At 50.9% G+C, this 18186-nt stretch overlaps 1 protein-coding gene across 1 annotated transcript; it reads right to left on the bottom strand.

The window, feature by feature from the left end:
• Positions 1-17369, bottom strand: PDZD4 (PDZ domain containing 4; the record flags this gene model as incomplete). The annotated part of the gene is given in 10 exon segments (XM_048487577.1): positions 1-1184; positions 1187-1448; positions 1482-1938; positions 1941-2152; positions 4998-5108; positions 5966-6070; positions 6178-6240; positions 8469-8567; positions 10947-11037; positions 17236-17369. Coding segments are annotated over 10 exon segments (1887 nt in total), but the record flags the coding sequence as incomplete, so codon positions are not given.
• Between the last annotated feature and the right edge of the window lie 817 nt (positions 17370-18186).

Below are 18186 nucleotides of genomic sequence, written 5' to 3'. Positions count from 1 at the left end.
TTTAGGGTGTTTTTTTTCTGCAATGAGTAAAAAGAACAGTTTTTTATTATAACAATGCATGTTCAGCCACGGGGCCGGGTTTACTGCAAGCGACCTTCGCCACGGCCTCCCAATTCTAAGCTGGTGTTCCTCTCCCCCGGGCAGGAGAGGCAGTCGGATGGTAGAAAATGCAGGAAGGGGGCTCTTCAGCCGCTTGCAGGGGGAGCCTCCAGGGCCCAAGGCTCCGGATTGAAATACAGAAACGAGAAAGAAATGAAGAGCCACAATCACAAAAGAGAAGAGGAAGAGAGAGAAAAAGGAGAGAGAAAGATGCCACAGCATCCCAGGGGTTGGCGGGGGGGGGGGGGTGTCTTCCTTGGTGCTGTCAACCTATAGGGGCAGGTGAGCCCCCTCGCTTCCCTTGTGCTTTGCACACGGTGTGTCAACCACAGCCGGTTTCTTGTGCTTCGGAGTACGGTTGGCAGGGGCGAAGCTGGAAGGAGCTTTCCCTTGGAGGCAGGTGATGGAGCTGCTCCGTGCTTCCCTTGCAAGGCAGGCAGCGTTCACAGCCTCTCCCCACAGTGTGTTCTTGATGGGTGCGGACTCTGGAGTCGGCCGCTCTTGGCCCCTGGTTCTTAAGGCAAACGGGGATGCTGGGCTTACTGTCACAATCTAAATTTGGTTCAGAGAGTCAGGCCGTCCTGAGCCATGCAAAGCTCAGAGGGCGATATCAAAATGCTTCCACGGTGTGTCCAAAGAGCCGTTTTCCTGGTTGTGGAAAAGGGGGTTGGCGCTCTGCCACACCCAGGGCAAAAAGCACGGCAGCATCCTCGGACGATCCACTCCGCCGGCTCAGACGGTGGTGACAGAAAGGAGCGGGTTGTAGACCCGGCGTCCGTCCGCGGACCGGGTGCCGTGCGCCAGCATCTCCTGGATGGTAATCCAGTTATCCAAGATCCGGCGGCTCCGTTTCTTCATGGTTTTGCGGTGGCTCAGGGCCAAGATGTTGACTTCTCCGGACACCCCTCGGGCGTCGCTGCCTTCTCGCTCTCTCAAGCAGTCCAGCCGGCTCTGCATCATGAACTCGCGGCGCTTCCGCTGCTCGCGGGCACGGATCAGGTGCTGCTTGCGCTCCTCCTTGCTCCAGTAGCGGCCCATTTTCATCTCGCTGACGGCGTCGTCGTCCGTGGTCATGCCGCTGCGGTGCGGATCTTCATGGCCCTGGCTTTCAGCAGCCGGTCCCTCACTGGCCTCTTGGCCACGTAGCGCGTGCCATCGCTGCGGACCTTCACTTTCCATTCCATGCGGGGCTCTCCTTTGCCCCCCAGAATCTTCGCCATACAGCTAAAACATAGGGCTGATCGGCGGGGGCGGCTCCTCCCGCTGCCGCCGGCTGGGGATAAAGTCCCTTCCCCGCCAGCTTTGGGCTGCGCCCGCACCATCTTCCGTCGGGTGGGCTGTGGTGGTGACAGCGGGGGGGCGATCCCGGTTGATTAAAGGTTGGGGGGCTCGGCCAAGCGGCGCAAGGGGCTTTCCAACAGGGGGGTGCTGCGGCAGCTCTCCCCGGTGTTGTAGGCACTGGTACTGTCTTTGTCCGAGCGTTCCGGCAACTCCGTGATGTCAGACAGCTCGTGTTTCTTGGGTTCTCCTTCCAAGGCATACAGCCCTTCCTCCTCCAGCAGCCACGCTTTCATGCACCGCTCACGCAGCTGCTGCATCTTCTGGGCCCGAAGGATGTTGCGGCATTTGAATTCCAAGTGGCGAAGCTCCTCCTCCAGCAGCGCCACCTCGTTGCGGTTGACGTCCAGCGCGGCGCTCACCAGGCCTGGCTCGTTGCCGTTCTCCAGGTGGCACTTCAGCTCCAGGAGCTCCCGGTAGCGCTCGTACTCTTCGTCGGTCAGCCCCGGCATCATGTCGGTCCCCAAAGCGGCTTCAGTTTCCCCGCCAGCAAGCGGTCATGCATGGTGGGAGGTGGCCGGGCTGCAGGCTGGGTCCCAGAACTGCGCCAGGGTCCCGGGGTGTTGGCACTGAGGCCGTCTCCCAGGAGGTCGTGTTCAGAGCTCTCCTCGTTGCGGGTGCTCTCGTCGGTGCGCCCAACCCCGCTGTCCAGTTCCTGGCTGTTGGTCAGGGGGGTGGCGGGGTCCCCACCTGGCTTTTCTTGGAGAGGTTCGTTCTGCAGAAAGGAGGGAGAGGACACCATGAAGAGGAGGAGGAGGAGGAGGAGTTTGGATTCATATCCCCCCTTTCTCTCCTGCAGGAGACTCAAAGGGGCTGACAATCTCCTTGCCCTTCCCGCTCTGTTTCTAAACACCCTGTGAGTGGGTGGGAGCTGAGAGAGCTCAGAAGGCCGCGGCTAGCTAGTCACCCAGCTGGCGTGTGTAGGGAAGCGCAGGCTGATCTGAATTCCCCAGATAAGCCTCCACAGCCGGCCGGAGCTGGAAATCAAACCAGTTCCTCAGATTAGATACCACGAGCTCTTAACCTCCTTCAGGTATGTCCTCAGCCCAGTTTTTAAACTGCTTTCAGTACTTTCGTGTGATTGTTGGACCTCCCCGGGGCAGCTCAAGAGACAGGTTTCGAACACGGCCCAGGCAGGGCCTGTGGCAGACTCCCACAGGACCCAAAACACAAACCAAAGTCTTTTCAACAGTGAATAACTCTAGAGCAGGGGTGTCCAACTCTGGCGCCACAGATGTTCGTGGACTACGATTCCCATCAGTCCCTGCCAACATGGCCAATGCTGGCAGGGGCTGATGGGAATCGTAACCTCAACATCTGGGGCATCAGGGTCTTCTAAACTGAACACCTCAGCCTCTCCAAGACAGACATACTTGAATTTGGTATCATTTTTCCTCATCCGTGTGAATAGAGACTCCAGGAGAATTCTCCACTCTCAGGAGCCGTGAGCCAAGATACAGACTAATGGAAAGAAGCAGCTGAGATAGACAAACCAGGCGAGGGGCCTACCTCTGTTTTCATTCACAGAGAGGAAGTAACAATAAGCCCCTTCTCACAACGCTGTTCCGCAGAAATTGCCGGGCTCTTTGCAGTTGCCCAAGCTAGCTTGATCTCATCAGATCTCCAAAGCTGAGCAGGGTTGACCCCGGTTAGTACTTTGATGGGAGACCGCCAAGGAAGTCCAGGGCTGCCCAGAGGCAAATCACTTGCCTTGAAAACAGTACAGGTTGCCATAACTGACGGCCCTTTCCTTGGCCTTTGTGATCAGAACCCGAATGGAGTCGCCTATCCCTAACTAAATGCATGCAAAACTTGGAGGCTCGGTGAAGGGCGAACTCAGCGGAAGACTCAGCTGCAGTTTTGTAGTGAATCAACCCAGCTGCCCTTGGGCTGATCTGGAAGATGCTAATTAAATAGCAGCAGTGGCATATCTGCCTAGGGACAAGGGGTATCGCGCCACGATACAAACCACTCTTCTACAGTCGCGATGGGGGGGCACAAAATCAATACGTGACCAGAAATCCTGCTGTCTCCTGGATTTTGCAGATCTTTGACCCATCGAGGCATGCAAAAGCGATGAGGCGTAGGGAAGAACTGCGCCCCCAATCCACCCTGGACTCCCCTCCCTTCCCCCCCCTGCCGGCTGGCCTCCCCAGCCGGCAGCCTCCCAGTCTTCGAGGCCTCCCTCCGGGCAGGCCAGAAGAGACTGCAGTCAGCACCTCAGAGAGACCTTCTTTTATAAGCACTGAGGCGGGGTGGAAGCTGGGAGCAGGGAAGCCCGGTAGAGAGGCGAGTCTGGGGGGGGAGGTGGGCACCCTGAACCTGCCCATGTCCATGGTAGCGTGGGCCGGGGTTGAGGCAGTGGGGATGGAGGCCTGGGGCATCAAGGGTGGGGGGCAGAGGCTGGGGGGGGGGCATCCTGGAGACAATTTGTCTCCGGGCGCCATTTACTCCTGGAGCGCCTCTGAATAGCAGCCATGTTTTTCAGGAACTTTCAAGATGCTTTGGACATATCACTGAGCAGGGCAAACATAAGATACGTGAACACTGAGCCCAGCATCTTCACAAAACTGCGAAAATGGGCCTATTGGAAGCCAGACTCAACAGATCCAGGGAGAGGACTGTTTGAAGACGACACCTGAGAGCTGCTACTGTAATTTATGTGCTATACCGTATAGAATTGTACGAGAATTTTGCGCAGTTGATTTTGGCACTTTATTTCACTGTTTGCAACACTTTAATGTTTGTTGGAATACTGATAATAATAAGCGGTTGATGCAGCGCGTTTGTTTCTGTAGAGATCATTTTCCCCCCCAAAGTTAGAGAAGAGCATTTGATGAATGAAGGAGGATGAGGGAAGGGTTCATCTCTATCACTCTTACCACCACAACTTTGACAGCTGCAACATTTAAAAAAAAAAGGGGGGGGGGCCCTATCTGGGAAGATCTTATCAGTGTTTTGTCTGTTCTTCAAACATTTAACTCCTGGCTCTTCAAGCTCCAGTGCTCAAACATTTTAAACAATTTTAATTTTTTTGTTTAATTTTTTAATTAATTGTTTGATTTTAAACAATTTCACTGGCATTTTTAGAGTGTCGCTGTTACAACAGGGGGAGGGGGCAAAACACCAGCTGTGGCATTACACCACTTCTGGAACTCTAGGAATCCCCTTAAACTCTGTGGTAAAGCTGCCTTGCGTTCAATTGTTCCTAGAAACGCCTTCACGCCTCCTGCTTTTACTGGGAAACCGACATCGCTTGCTTCACCCAAAGCACATAGGCCACGGATCACCATAAACTTTTGAAACGTGGCTTCCTATTTCACATCTTGACCACAGCAATCCCCACCACAACCAGTCAGTGATAACCAACGTGAAGCAGCAGCGGCAGCCTTATCCCCGGTGTGTTTGCGCCGGTGGGCTGAGCGCGGGGCGATTATTGGAAGGTCCCATTATAAATTAGCTTGCTTGCTGCTCTGCACCTCTAAAGGAGATGAATGTTTCAGAGGCACGAAGTACAAGCACGTGGGACGGGCTCTTCTTTCCCCCTCTAGGTCACCTACCTGCTGGTCTGGGGGAGAAAGAAGATGGTGGGGTCTTGTTCCCGCTTCGTGGTCAGAGCCTAAGTCATCTAGGAAGTCTTCCCGGTCGCTGTCCTTCCAACGCTTGGAGAGCTGGAAGAGGGGCAAGAGTCAAGGCAAACAGGATCCCAACCCAACCGGGGCTCTTTGCTCACTGCATTCAAGTACCCCCCCCCCCCACAGTTCCATTTCTGCAGCTACACTTTGCTGCCGTGCAGTCATGATAATATCCTGACCATCAAAGACGAAGCAAGAGAAAATGGGAACTCTTCTCCAACCCAACCCGTTTGCTGAATACCTTTATGACTTTGTCACTGGGGATCTATTCAACCATATTCCTCAGCTAGATTGAAGTCCACGAGCACTTTAGAAACCAGCTTTGTGATTTTTGTGGTATCTAACAAGGGAACTTTGACTCTTAAAAGCTCATCCCCCCCACCCCAAAAAAAATCTTGTTGGTCTGTAAGCTGCTACTGGACTCAAATCCAGCTGGTTTTCTGTCGAACAAATTGGCTACCCTCTGGAACGATATTCCTGGGGAATCCCAAACTGTATTCTAGTGAACACAGACTTTGATTAAAACCTTTCTTTTCCTTTGTTCTAAAATGGGAATGACCCAATTAAGGACGTCCGTATTGGCAACACTTTTGAGAGCTGGATTGTTATGCACACACCCACCCCCGTATCCTCCCCCATAACTGTACAGACATTGGCTGGAGGGTATCTCCTTTGGAAGCCCCTCCCCGTCCTAAATGGAAAAAAAAATGCTACAGAAGCTTAAAACCTCCACCAGAGCTTCACTAGCACCCTTTTGTTTACAGCTAAAGGGTGTCAGCCAGCTGAGAATTCTGCAAATTCCTTAGTTTCCCTAGGTCCACTTTTCCAGATTCAACATACTGTCCACCGCACACTTCTGAACACGCCATGCAAACTGTCTTGGCATCTTTCACCTCGGTCTCTGGTCTAGCCAGCAGCAGAGAGATGTTGGAGTCATTTCGCCTCCTGGGTGAGGTATTTTGACCTCCTGCGTATCTCTGTACCTCCATTCCATTAATCTACGAGGGGAGGGAATGAAGGGGGAGGGAGAGGCACATTTAAAATCATGCATGAAGCATTCACCCTCTCCCCACGAAAGTGCCAAATCCCATGGCCCAAAAATCACCTGGACAATACGATCTCCTTCCCGGATTCGACCATCCTTGGCAGCAATACTGTTAGGGTTTACCTGGTGTTAAAGAAGAGGGAAAGGAACATCAAGGGGATAAATCAAAGATGCTGTTGTTTCTGCTGGCAATTTTGCTGGTCTTGACCTGGTGTATTTTGGCTAAATCTAGTTGGCATCCTCAGATCTCAGAAGCTAAATTGCACATTTGAGCGTCATTGACAGTGGACATCTTTATGCCAGATCAAAGTATCATTGTTTGAATAGATATTGGCACAAGATATTTAAGAGATTGGTGATCCTAGAAGACTGTGAGCAAGACTTTAAAACTTTTACTGGAAAAGTGGACTTAATAACCCCATGAAATGGGCCAAAAAGGAGGTTCGTGTGAACTACATTTGTTTGTGAAATACTAGGTCTCCTAGAGCTCTAGATCATGGTAGGCACTTTTCGTCCGCAGGCTCCATGTTACTGATGGACCACAATTCCCATCAACCTGAGTAGCCCAATTGGCCATGCTGGCAAGGGGGCTGATGGGAATTGTAATCCCTGAACAATCTGGAAGATAACAAAGGTTCAGACCACCATGACTTCGATCAATGGTCTACTCACTTGTTGACTACACTCAAACTGTATAAATTGTTTAAATTGTTGTTGCTTGCCCTGAGATATTAAATGGCCAGAACACTTGTTGTATGATCTTAAGGTATTCTTGATTGTTATTGTAGTCCAGGCATAGTCATTTTGAAATTTTTGGGTTGCTTAGATTTTGTAATTCATATCTAGGGACTACTTACCCGTTTGGTAGCAAACCTTTGGCCATGCTGGCAGGGCCGATGGAATTGTGTCCATAACATCTGAGTGCCAAAGGTTCACCACTGGGATATTAGATTATAGTCCAGGGAATTTTGGTATCTTCCAGATGTTATGGATCATATTCCCATCAGCCCCACACTGGCCATGCTTGCAGGGCTGATGGGAATTGTGGTCCATAACATCTGAGTGCCAAAGGTTCGCCACCACTGACTAGAAGTTCATCCTTATATTCTCCAGAGGCTATGGACTGACAATTCCATCAGCCCCTGGCCAGGTGGCCATGCTGGTAGGGGATGATGGGAATTGCAGTCCATAACATCTGGAGGGTCAAAGGTTCGCCACCACGGGACTATACCAATCTTCCTTGGTTTTATGGACTAAGTTGCCAAAGCAAGCACTGGCATTCACCTGGAGCTGACTGGGGGAGCCTTTGGATTCTCTTTCTGGTCTCTACCCCAGTCTGGAATGTTGGTAGTTCTCTCTCCGGTAGGAGATTTTGTGACATGCAAGAAGCTGAGCGAGTAAAGACATAGCAGAGCTTTGCCGAACGCTGCATGTGTCTTGGCAGCAACAAAGAAGCTCAGAGAGTCTAATTAAGTAGTTAAGCTAATAAAGAGGAGTCTTTATTAGCGAATTCCATTCTGGATAGAAAAGTGGAGAGACAGGTTCTCGATTCTAATCTATCTAGCTGGACGGTGGGAGATGCATGGTGGGAGAAGAAGAAGAGTTTGGATTTATAGCCCCCCCCTTTCTCTCCTGTAAGGAGACTCAAAGGGGTTTGCAAGCTCCTTTCCTTTCCTCTCCCCACAACAGACACCTTGTGAGGCAGGTGGGGATGAAAGAGTTCTGAGAGAACTGTGACTAGCCCAGAGGTCTGCAACCTCTGGAGAGTCACAGGTTGCAGACCTCTGGACTAGCCCAAGATCACCCAGCAGGAATGTATGAGTGCGGAAACACATCTGGTTCACCAGATAAGCCTCAGCCACTCAGGTGGAGGAGTGGGGAATCAAACCTGGTTCTCCAGATTAGAGTGCACCTGCTCTTAACTTCACTTGCCCTTTGAGCTCCAAGATGAGAGGGTGTGTGTGCAAGAATGGGGAAGAGTCGAGGAGAAGAAAAAAGGAAGGAAGTTCCCTAAGAATAGCAGTCTACACATCAAAGGGATAGTGTCAGAGCAGTAGAGAAAAGGTGCCGTGTCTTGACCCCACTCTAGCTATCTGACTCACTGATGTCTTCCTCCATCACTGAGGTAGGAGACAGCGTAAAGTCCTTTACTTCCAACAAGGGCGGTGTGGAGGTTGCTCTGGTTCTGAGAGATCTTTGCTCCCTTTAAGCCACTTTCAGCGTGCAGAGATCTCACTTTCTCCTCTTCCGCAAAACTGGAATTCACAAATCCCTGCCTGAAGCTCTCTCTCTCTCTCTGTCTCCCCCCGGCCCCCATATCGACCCCCCCCCCAGGACTGCCCCTCCCCCACCTCTCCAACGTAGATGCCTACATCGTCCTCATCATCAGTTCGGTAACAAACCATCAGGCCTAGCTTGTCCCGGTGACTGGATTTGTACAGTTCCACCTCCTGCAGAATAGAGAAAGCACACACCGCAATTATTGGTACGCTCTTCTTCTCTCTGTATTGTCAGCTGCTTCAGATCTCCACTGGGGAGAAAAACACCCTACAAATGGAGTAATAATGAAATAATCACTCTCTACCTCCCACCCCCCCACTTTTCCAAAGATCCGTCTGCACAGAGTGCCTTCCGTCCCGAAATTGCTTCAGTTGGTCAGCCCGAAGAAACACTCAGGGCTAAAAGACAAGGACATAGGTAAAGGGGGTTTTTTTCTCGGGTTCAACCCCCCCATTACATGTCTGAAGCTCCGCCCCCCGTTGGTAGGTTTTCAAAAAATTTTTTAGTGTTTTTTTGATTTTCCAGCCTGCAGAGGCTGCAGTTTTCAAACTAACCCAGCACCAAACTTTCAGAGAGATTTTGCTGGGGAGACTCTCCTGATGATACCACCCACATGTTTGGTGAGGAGTTTGGTCAAGGGGTCCAAAGTTATGGAGGCTCCCAAAGAGTGCCACCATCCCTCTGTTTCCAATAGGAGCTAATAGAGATGGGGAGCTACACGTTTGGGATCCATGCCTTTGGCCTCCTAGAACCAAACTTCTCCAAACCTGGTGTAATATCATCAAAAAATCTCTTACTGATACCACCCAGGTTTTGTAGAAGTTTGGTCAAGGGGTCCAAAGCTATGGACTCCCCCAGTTGGTCTTACATCCCCCATTGTTTCCAATGGGAGCTCTTAGGAGATGGGGCTACTGCTTTGAGGGTCCATAACTTTGGCACAGCCCTTAATGAACCAAGCTTCCTTGAGCCTGTGGTATCATCAGGAAAACTCCTCCTAAAGATACCCCTGAAATTTTGGTGCTGCTAGCTTAACAATTTACACCTCTTCAAGCAGTGCACCCCCCAAATTTCCCCGATTCTCCTTTTTTAAATCCACCACCTTTGATATGGATTTAAAGGGAGAATGGGAGATCCCCTAAATAAACATTGAAAGTGATGCTGTTTCTAGGGTGGGGGGATAATCCACCCCAAAACAGACATCACTGTCAATACAGTTTAACTAGGGACCCCAGGTATTCTCCCTTTGAATTGGACTTGAAAGAAGGAGAATCTAGAATCCCTAGTTTAAGCTTACCATTGAAAGTGATGAATTGCTGTTTGGGAGGTGGGATTCCAGCATCATGACCCAGCTGCCAATTGGGGAGCCCTTAAAGCCTGACATTTTACACTAGGCTCCATTCCCCTAGCTCGCCTCTGCCCGAGGAGAGGGGCAGAAGGACGCCCTGACTTCTTGCCAAATGGCACTAGCAGCAGGAAGGCGCTCCACGTGGAATCTGCAGTGAGTTCCACAGTGTTGGTTCGTGCCTGCATGTTCATAACGGGTTTATTTAGGAAATCTGTATGTCAGCTCTCTCGAGACTCAAGCAAGGCGGCTCGTACAGAAAACAAAATGCAACGACGATCCAAATTTATATTTATGAGCCATCAAATACAACAGATCAGACATCTGTATCACCCTATCAGGGCTTTAAACAAAATTTGAATCCAGATTAATGGTAAGGTCTCCATTCCTTGTGCAGTTCATTGCCTCCGTTTGTCTTGTGGTTATGTAGGGAAGAGCTGTATGGCCGTGTTCTAGCAGCATTCTCTCCTGACGTTTCGCCTGCATCTGTGGCTGGCATCTTCAGAGGATCATGAAGGATCTTCAGGATCTTCAGAAGAGGATCTTCAGAAGAGGATCTTCAGAAGATGCCAGCCACAGAGAAGGAGGATCTGCAAGTAGCGTCAAGAGAATGCTGCTAGAATTCTGACCATACAGCCGGAAACCACACATGCCACCCCAGTGATTCTCGCCGGCCAAGTGGCCTTTGACAATACATATGTAGGGAAGAGTTTAGCTGTCCAAAACTAGGCTCTCTGCTTTGTTAACATGTTAACATGTTAAAAGGAAAACAAATGTGTGAGTTTTAAGAGCACAACTTTTCTCCTTCAAGATAAGCAAGCAGAAAGCCTGGTTTTGAATCGTGAAAGACTGCGAATTTCCCTTCCCTACATGATTCCATTGCAAACGGAGGCAATTTGGATCTTGGTTGGTGGTTGTGGGTTTTCTGGGCTGTGTGGCCGTGGTCTAGAATATCTCGCTCCTAACGTTTCGCCTGCATCTGTGGCTAGCATCTTCAGAGGTGTATCACAGAGAGAAACACAATTGGCCATTCCAGCAGGAGCTGATGGGAATGGTAGTCCATGAACATCTGATGCACCAGAGTTGGATACCCCTGCTCTAGAGCCAACCCTAGATCTGGTCGCCTGCGGTTTAGCATATAACGGAAATGTGTTCCCAGAACTGCAGACGGTAAGGAAAACGTTCCCAGCTCCACCACGTTTTTCACCTCGTATTCCAGCTCCTCTGCCCTCTCAGTCTCTGGAGCACCTCCTTCTATGAATTCCACAGGATCATAATATTCATGGCCAATCGAGGGGCTGGGGAACAGAGGGAGACAAAAGGCAGTTAGGAGAAGCAGCTCTTTGCCAATGAAAACCCCCTCCAGGAGGCCCCCAGGACTGAGTCGTCACATACAAAGTCTGAAAACAAAATCTGCCACGTTCAAAGTAAGTGGAGGGGGAAAGCCGGAATTTATGCATGGAGGTTGACTATGGCAAATCATGGGGGAGGGGAGGGCTGTTGACATAAGGCTCAGGGGTCAGCAACCTTTAACACCCAAAGAGCCATTTGGACCCGTTTTCCGCGGAAAAGAAAACACTTGGAGCCGCAAATACTTGTTGACATCTAAAATGGAGATAACGCTGTCTATATTCTCATGCAGGGAGAAGTTCCCTTCTTTGGGGCCCATTTTTACCCATCAAAGCAAAAAAAGAAAAAAAAGGGGGGGGGGGAAAGCCTGTTGTTTTGTACAAGATTCAAGTGACCAGCAATAGAACCCCGGTTTCACACACTTCTCTTTTCTTGTGTTGAAAGACACTGATTATGCCCCCCCCAAAAAGAACCCTCTCAAATTCCACTTGGATGGTAGATCAAAATTGGTGCCTTTAATGGGGTTGTCAACTTCCGGGGGGAGGGGTTGTCAACTTCCGGGGGGAGACCCCCCCCCCCGAGAAAATGTCTGCCATGGAGGGTGGACTCGACAGCCATATTCCTGACTGAGCATGGCCCCTACCCTGGTCCCAAAAGCCACAGCTTCTGAGAATCTACCCCCAAATGTCACCGGGATTTGCCCCCGCCTTTGGAGTTGGCAAGTAACCGCTCGGCAACCATGGCTGAGGATGATCCCAGCCTTCCTCCCTGCCACTATCTACAAGCCTACCCTCCACTGGCTTACTCTGAAGTAAAGCTTCCAAGATCCACATGCAAGGCTTTCCCCCATGCACTCCTGCCCCTCCATGGCAATGTGAAGCAAACAATTCCCACCTACCCTTGTACATCAAATAGTCTTAACAAAGTGCAACCTTTGCAGGGCTGCAGTGTGTAACTCTTTAAAACCTGACGTAAGCCTTTTCAACCTGGACTCCAGCCAGGCTGCCATTCTGCCAGGCCTGGAGCTCAGTGGGCTGCTGGGAGGTGTCTGCAACTTGGTGCTGCTCGCGAGGTCTCCCATGTGGTCCCGCCCCCCAAGAAGGACCAGGGGGAGGGGGAAATGATGCTATCCAAAGCAGGGGCGACCCCTGACCCTTCCATTCAAGAGGAGGGGGGACTGAGGTTAGGTTAGCAGCTGAGAAATCTGCACTCCTGCAACTTCCTTTCCATTTCCCCGCCCTTCCAGCCGTCGCATCCGTTCAAGAGGATACACCAGCAGTGCTTCTGCCCCCCACCCAGCGCACATCATCTGCCCGGCATCCGGCTAACCCAGGCAGCTGGGACAGGGAAGCCAGAAGTGGCTTTGGGATAGCTATCTCAGGCTGGAAGCCTCTCTAGGAAGCAGGGACTCTTTCCCATTAACCCTTGCCTTGGCGCTCTCCAAAGGAGGCTGAGAGGACCAAACCCACCTTGGAGCCAAACAGTGCAAGGATGAAAAGGCATCTTTGGCTCGAACCACTGGGTTGCAGACCCCTGACATAAGGTAATACTTATCTTTAGCCAGCCTTTATAACACAGGCAATTCATGCTCTCGGCAGTGGCACTGCATCGCCTTATTGGGGACAGATAAGTCCAATGACCCGGGCTGGCATAGCGGGGGAGGCGCCAAAATTTTCCCCCACCCTTCCTTCCCCAGCTGACCCGGCTTAGAAAGGATGGGTCGAAGCATAGAGGAGCTAAAAGACAGAGCTGGCCTGCTGCCAGGAGCCGGTCTGCTGCCACGGCGCCCATCCAAGCTGCCTCCCTCTCCTCCTCCCACGGTGCCGGGGACAGAACCTCAGGGGTGCTGCTGGCCTGCAAGCCACTGCGGTGCCGTCTCAGCCAGGCCGTCCCCACCCTGGAGGCCCCACCCCAGAGCAGGTGGTGCAGGCAGGCACCCGGTCATTTCCCATACGCCTCTGGCTCAGAATGTGCAACAGTTGCAGTGGTGGCCTAATTGGCTCAGATGCCTTAGACTGCAGAACTCCATCCGCCCCTACCAGCATGGCCAATTGGCCATGCTGGCGGGGCTGATGGGAATTGTAGTCCATAACATCTGGAGTGCCAAAGGTTCGCCACCACTGCAATAGCGGCTTATGAAATCAATCCTCAGCCCGGATCCCAGGAAAAATAAGGATCTTACTGCATGTTGCATGAGGTGGTTTTTTTTCAATCTGCAAGTATCATGTTCAAAATTCTGGCAGCAGTCCAAGCCAGATTGCAGCTACAAAAATGGCAGCCACAAAACAGCTGCTGCAGAAGGCAGAGCCCACCAAATATTTGCTCCCGCTAACCTTCGGTCACACAGTGAAGATCCCCATGATGTGATGGTAGCTGCTTCCAAAGCAACGTTTTTAAAAAATCTGCAGAGCCAATCAAATCTCTAATGGCCAATCAGAAGACTTGATAGGCAAAACCTAATTATCCCCTATGCTGGGGATAATGAGGAAAGGAGTTGATAATAAAACTGCAAGGATTGTCATGCCCTTATATAAAGCAGTGGTGCGACCGCGCCGGAATTACTGTGTTCAGTTCACGGTCGCCATGTTTATCTCCAAAAGAAAGGATATCAAAGAGATAGAAAAAAGAGGTGCAGAGAAGGGCAACAAGGACCTGATTGAAGAGATTGGAGCACCTTCCATATGAGGAAGGCTGCAAGCGTTTGGGACTCCTCTTTAGTTTGGAGAGGAAGGCGTCTGAGGGGGGATATGATTGAAGTCTATAAAAAAAAAGATTATGCAGGGGTAGAAAATGTTGACAGAGAGAATTTTCTCTCTTTCTCACTGTACTAGGAACCAGGGGCATTCATTGAAAATGCTGGGGAAGAATTAGGATAATAGGAAACACTTCTTCACGCAACGTGTGATTGGTGTTTGGAATGTGCTGCCACAGGAGGTGGTGATGGCCACTAACCTGGATAGCTTTAAAAAGGGCTTGGACAGATTTATGGAGGAGAAGTCAATCTATGGCTCCCAATCTTGATCCTCCTTGATCTGAGATTGCAAATGCCTTAGCAGACCAGGTGCTCAGGAGCAGCAGCAGCAGAAGGCCATTGCTTTCCCATCCTGCATGTGAGCTCCCAAAGGCACCTGGTGGGCCACTGCGAGTAGCAAAATGCTGGACTAGATGGACTCTGGTCTGATCCAGCAGGCTAGTTCTTATGTTCTTATGTTCTTATGTAACCCCCACCTAGTCTTGCTCTTTTTCTAACAACTCTTGGAAAACCTTTGGCACTCACAGGCACCACGTTGGGGGACCCGTGTTATACTGTGCATGACTCCTGACAAGAAGACATAGGCTAGAGCCGTGGTGGCGAACCTTTGGCACTCCAGATGTTATGGACTACAATTCCCATCAGCCCCTGCCAGCATGGCCAATTGGGCTGATGTGAGTTCAGGGTCTTTATCATCTGAGTCTCAAAGGTTACTGGCTAACACTTGGCTTTAGAGCTCCTAATGAAACTTGGGAACAGGGGGAGTAACACTTGAACTAGAAATGTGGAACACCAAGGAAAGGTTTCTGAAGCCTTCCCCGCCATGCCACTTTCTGATATGAAACAGCCGAAGCAGCTGCTATATCGAGCAAACTTAGCTTCTCCAATGGGGCAAAGTACAGCTTTATTTTAGGCAGTGGAAAAGCAAGGTGGCACAGGGGGCTGGCGTCCCAGGCACAACTTCCTGAGCTCATTGTATGTGGGGGGGGGGGGCACATTGCAGGACTGCCCCCCCCTGCAACTTCACCCCACCCCTGAACATCCTGTGGAATTCAGGGCTGGGGCACCGCTGAATGCAAGCTAGCTGGCTTCGGTCCACCACTGAACTCTACATGGAGTTTGGGAGTGGTGTAGACCTATTTGATGTTGGCGTCAAGGTCGCCCGGGTGCAGCGTTAAACTGCAGGACCTTGGCGAGCTGCCGCCAGCATCAACAGGCCCAGACTGCATGGCTTCCAAATTCCACATGGTGTTGGGGGGGGGGGGCGAGCTTCGCTGTCTGGCGTTCAGCCGCACTCCTGCTCCAAACTCCACAGGGAGTTTGAAAGTGGGGCGCAGTTGTGAGGGGGGGGGGATGCAGTGGGAGGGAAGCGGCACTCAGGGTCAGGGCACGAGGGCTTTTTTGTGCAGCCAGGAAAATGGCACTCGGAGAAAAGGGCTAAGTTTCCCTCTTTCCCTACACCATAGCTCTAATGGAAATCTGGCCCTCACACCCCCAGGAACCTGAAGTTTTAGCAGCCCATGTCTACTTGGCAGAGATCTTAGGCGGGCATGGGATGGTCCTGTACACAGTATTGTGCCCTGGCTCAAGCTAGGCACTGAGGATCACAAAGAGAGTGAGCGTGAGAACATAAGAACATAAGAACTAGCCTGCTGGATCAGACCAGAGTCCATCTAGTCCAGCTCTCTGCTACTCGCAGTGGCCCACCAGGTGCCTTTGGGAGCTCACATGCATGATGTGAAAGCAATGGCCTTCTGCAGCTGCTGCTCCCCGGAAAGCACCCTGGACTGTTAAGGCATTTGCTGTCTCAAGATCAAAGAGGATCAAGGTGGTAGCCATACATCGCACTTCTCCTCCATAAAATCTGTCCGCTAAGCTCCTTTTAAAGAAGCTATCCAGGTTAGTGGCCATCACCACCTCCTGTGGCAGCATATCCCAACCACCCATCACACGTTATGCGTGAAGAAGTGTTTCCTTTTATTGAATCCTAATTCTTCAACTTAGCATTTTTCAATGGATGCCCCTGGTTCTAAAGGTATTGTGAGAAAGAGAGAATTTTATCTCTGTCCAACATTTTCGACCCCATGCATGATTTTATAGGACTTCAATCATATCCCCCCCTCAGGCGATCTCCTCCCCAAACTAAAGAGTCCCCAACGCATGCAGCCTCTCTTCATAAGGGAAGGTGCTCCAGTCCCTCAATCATCCATGTTGCCCTTTCTACTGCGCACTTTTTTTCTATCTCCCTCAATATCCCTTTTTTGAGATGTGGCGACCAGAACTGAACACAGTACTTCGGGCAAGTGCGGTCGCACCACGGCTTTATATAAGGGCATGACAATCTTTGCAGTTTTATTACTAATTCCTTTCCTAATTATCCCCAGCATAGAGTTTGCCTTCTTCACAGCTGCCATGCATTGAGTGGACATTCCCATGGAACAATCAACTAAGGCATGGAAATCACTTTCCCTTGGTCTGTGTGATTTTGATGGCACTGACCCCTGTAGTGTGTATGTGAAGTTTGGATTTTTGCCCCTATATTGCATCGCTTTACATTTTGCTACGTGGAAACTGCATTTGCCATTTCTGAGCCCACTTCCACCTAATTTATTAGGAGTCTAAAAGCTTTGGGAGCTCTTAGCAATCCTTTGTGGTTCTTACCAATCTCACATAATTTGGTATCATCTGCCAGAAAACTTGGCCCACCGCGCTACTCCACCCCTACTTCCAGGTCATTTATGAATAGGTTAAAGAGCACTGGTCCCAAAGCGGATCCTTGGGGACACCACTCGCCCCTCTCTCCATTGTGAGAGAATTTCCCATTTATACCCACTCTTTGCTTCCTGTTCCTCAACCAGTTTTTAATCCATAGGAGGACTTCCCCTCTTATTCCTTCATTGCTGAGTTTTCTCAATAGTCTCTGGTGAGGAACTTTGTCAAAAGCCTTTCGGAAATCCAAGTAGACAATGTCCACTGGTTCCCCCTTATCCACATGCCTGTTTACACCCTCAAAGAACTCTAGTGTAGTGCTCTGTGCCTTTAACAAAAGCCACACTGATTGCTTTGACCTGGATGGCTTGAACTAGCTCAATCTCATCAGATCTCAGAAGCTAAGCAAGAAGTTGGTCCTGGCTAGTTCTTGGCTGGAAGACCACCAAGGAAGTCCAGGGTTGCTATGCAGAGGCAGGCAATGGCAAACCACCTCTGTTTGTCTTTTGCCTTGAAAGCCCTACAGGGTCACCCTAAGCCAGCTGCAGCCTGAGGGCCTTTTCCAACACCACCCCCACAGTGGGTAGTGAAAGTGTGTAACAGTAGTAGCAGGCTGTTGGTTTCCAATTCAAGGTCACAAAGAGTGAAGGCAAAGGAAGAACATTTCCATCCAGGGAGTACTCACAGATCTGGCAGCCCGTAGGGCTCCAAGGTCACAGCCGGGGGACTTGGAGGCCTCATCCTTCCCAGCCCCAGAAGGTGCTCAAAGGTGATGTCTGTCTGGGTTCCGCTGTCCACCAGGGTCGCCAGGTCCCCTTGGGCGGAAGGCCCTCATAGCCCTCGCTGAGTTCGCCAGGGGACTCAGTGGGGCACCCTCAGATGACCAAAGGCTCCTTGGAACACCGCAGAGCTTCAAGGGTCTGCTCCTGTGAGAGGCGGGAGAGCTCCCGGCCATTCACCTGCATGGGAGGGAAGAGGAAGAGATCAGCTAAATAAATAGAAGGAAGGAAGGAAGGAAGGAAGGAAGGAAGGAAGGAAGGAAGGAAGGAAGGAAGGAAGGAAGGAAGGAAGGAAGGAAGACGACGAAGACGAAAGCGAAGGGGAGGAGGAGGAGGTTTGGATTTTTATCCCCCCCTTTCTCTCCTGCAGGAGACTCAAAGGGCTGGGCAATCTCCTTGCCTTCCCTTCCTCCTAACAAACACTCCTGTGAGGTGAGTGGAGCTAGAGAGCTCCTCGAGAAGCTGTGACTGGCCCAAGGTCAACAGCCCCAGCAGCGTATGTGGGAGTGCACAGGCAAATCTGAATTCCCCAGATAAGCCTCCACAGCTCAGGTGGCAGAGCGGGGAATCAAACCCGGTTCCTCCAGATTAGATACACGAAAGTTCTTAACCTCCTACATACTGCTGTCTCCTAGGAAGGAAGGAAGGAAGGAAGGAAGGAAGGAAGGAAGGAAGGAAGGAAGGAAGGAAGGAAGGAAGGAAGGAAGGAAGGAAGGAAGGAAGGAAGGAAGGAAGGAGTTCCTTGTCAGTACCAAATTCTTGTGCTCCTTTTTCACAATCTGCTGAGGGCCAAGCAACCTATTTTATTTTCATTTCTTTACTGCCCCACTTTTCTCCCCCAGGGTGACCCAAAGCCG

Source organism: Sphaerodactylus townsendi, linkage group LG03 (genome assembly GCF_021028975.2).
Source record: "Sphaerodactylus townsendi isolate TG3544 linkage group LG03, MPM_Stown_v2.3, whole genome shotgun sequence".
Lineage (NCBI taxonomy): Eukaryota > Metazoa > Chordata > Lepidosauria > Squamata > Sphaerodactylidae > Sphaerodactylus > Sphaerodactylus townsendi.
Note: the sequence above shows the minus strand (reverse complement) of the source record. Positions and strands in the feature narration are given on the sequence as shown.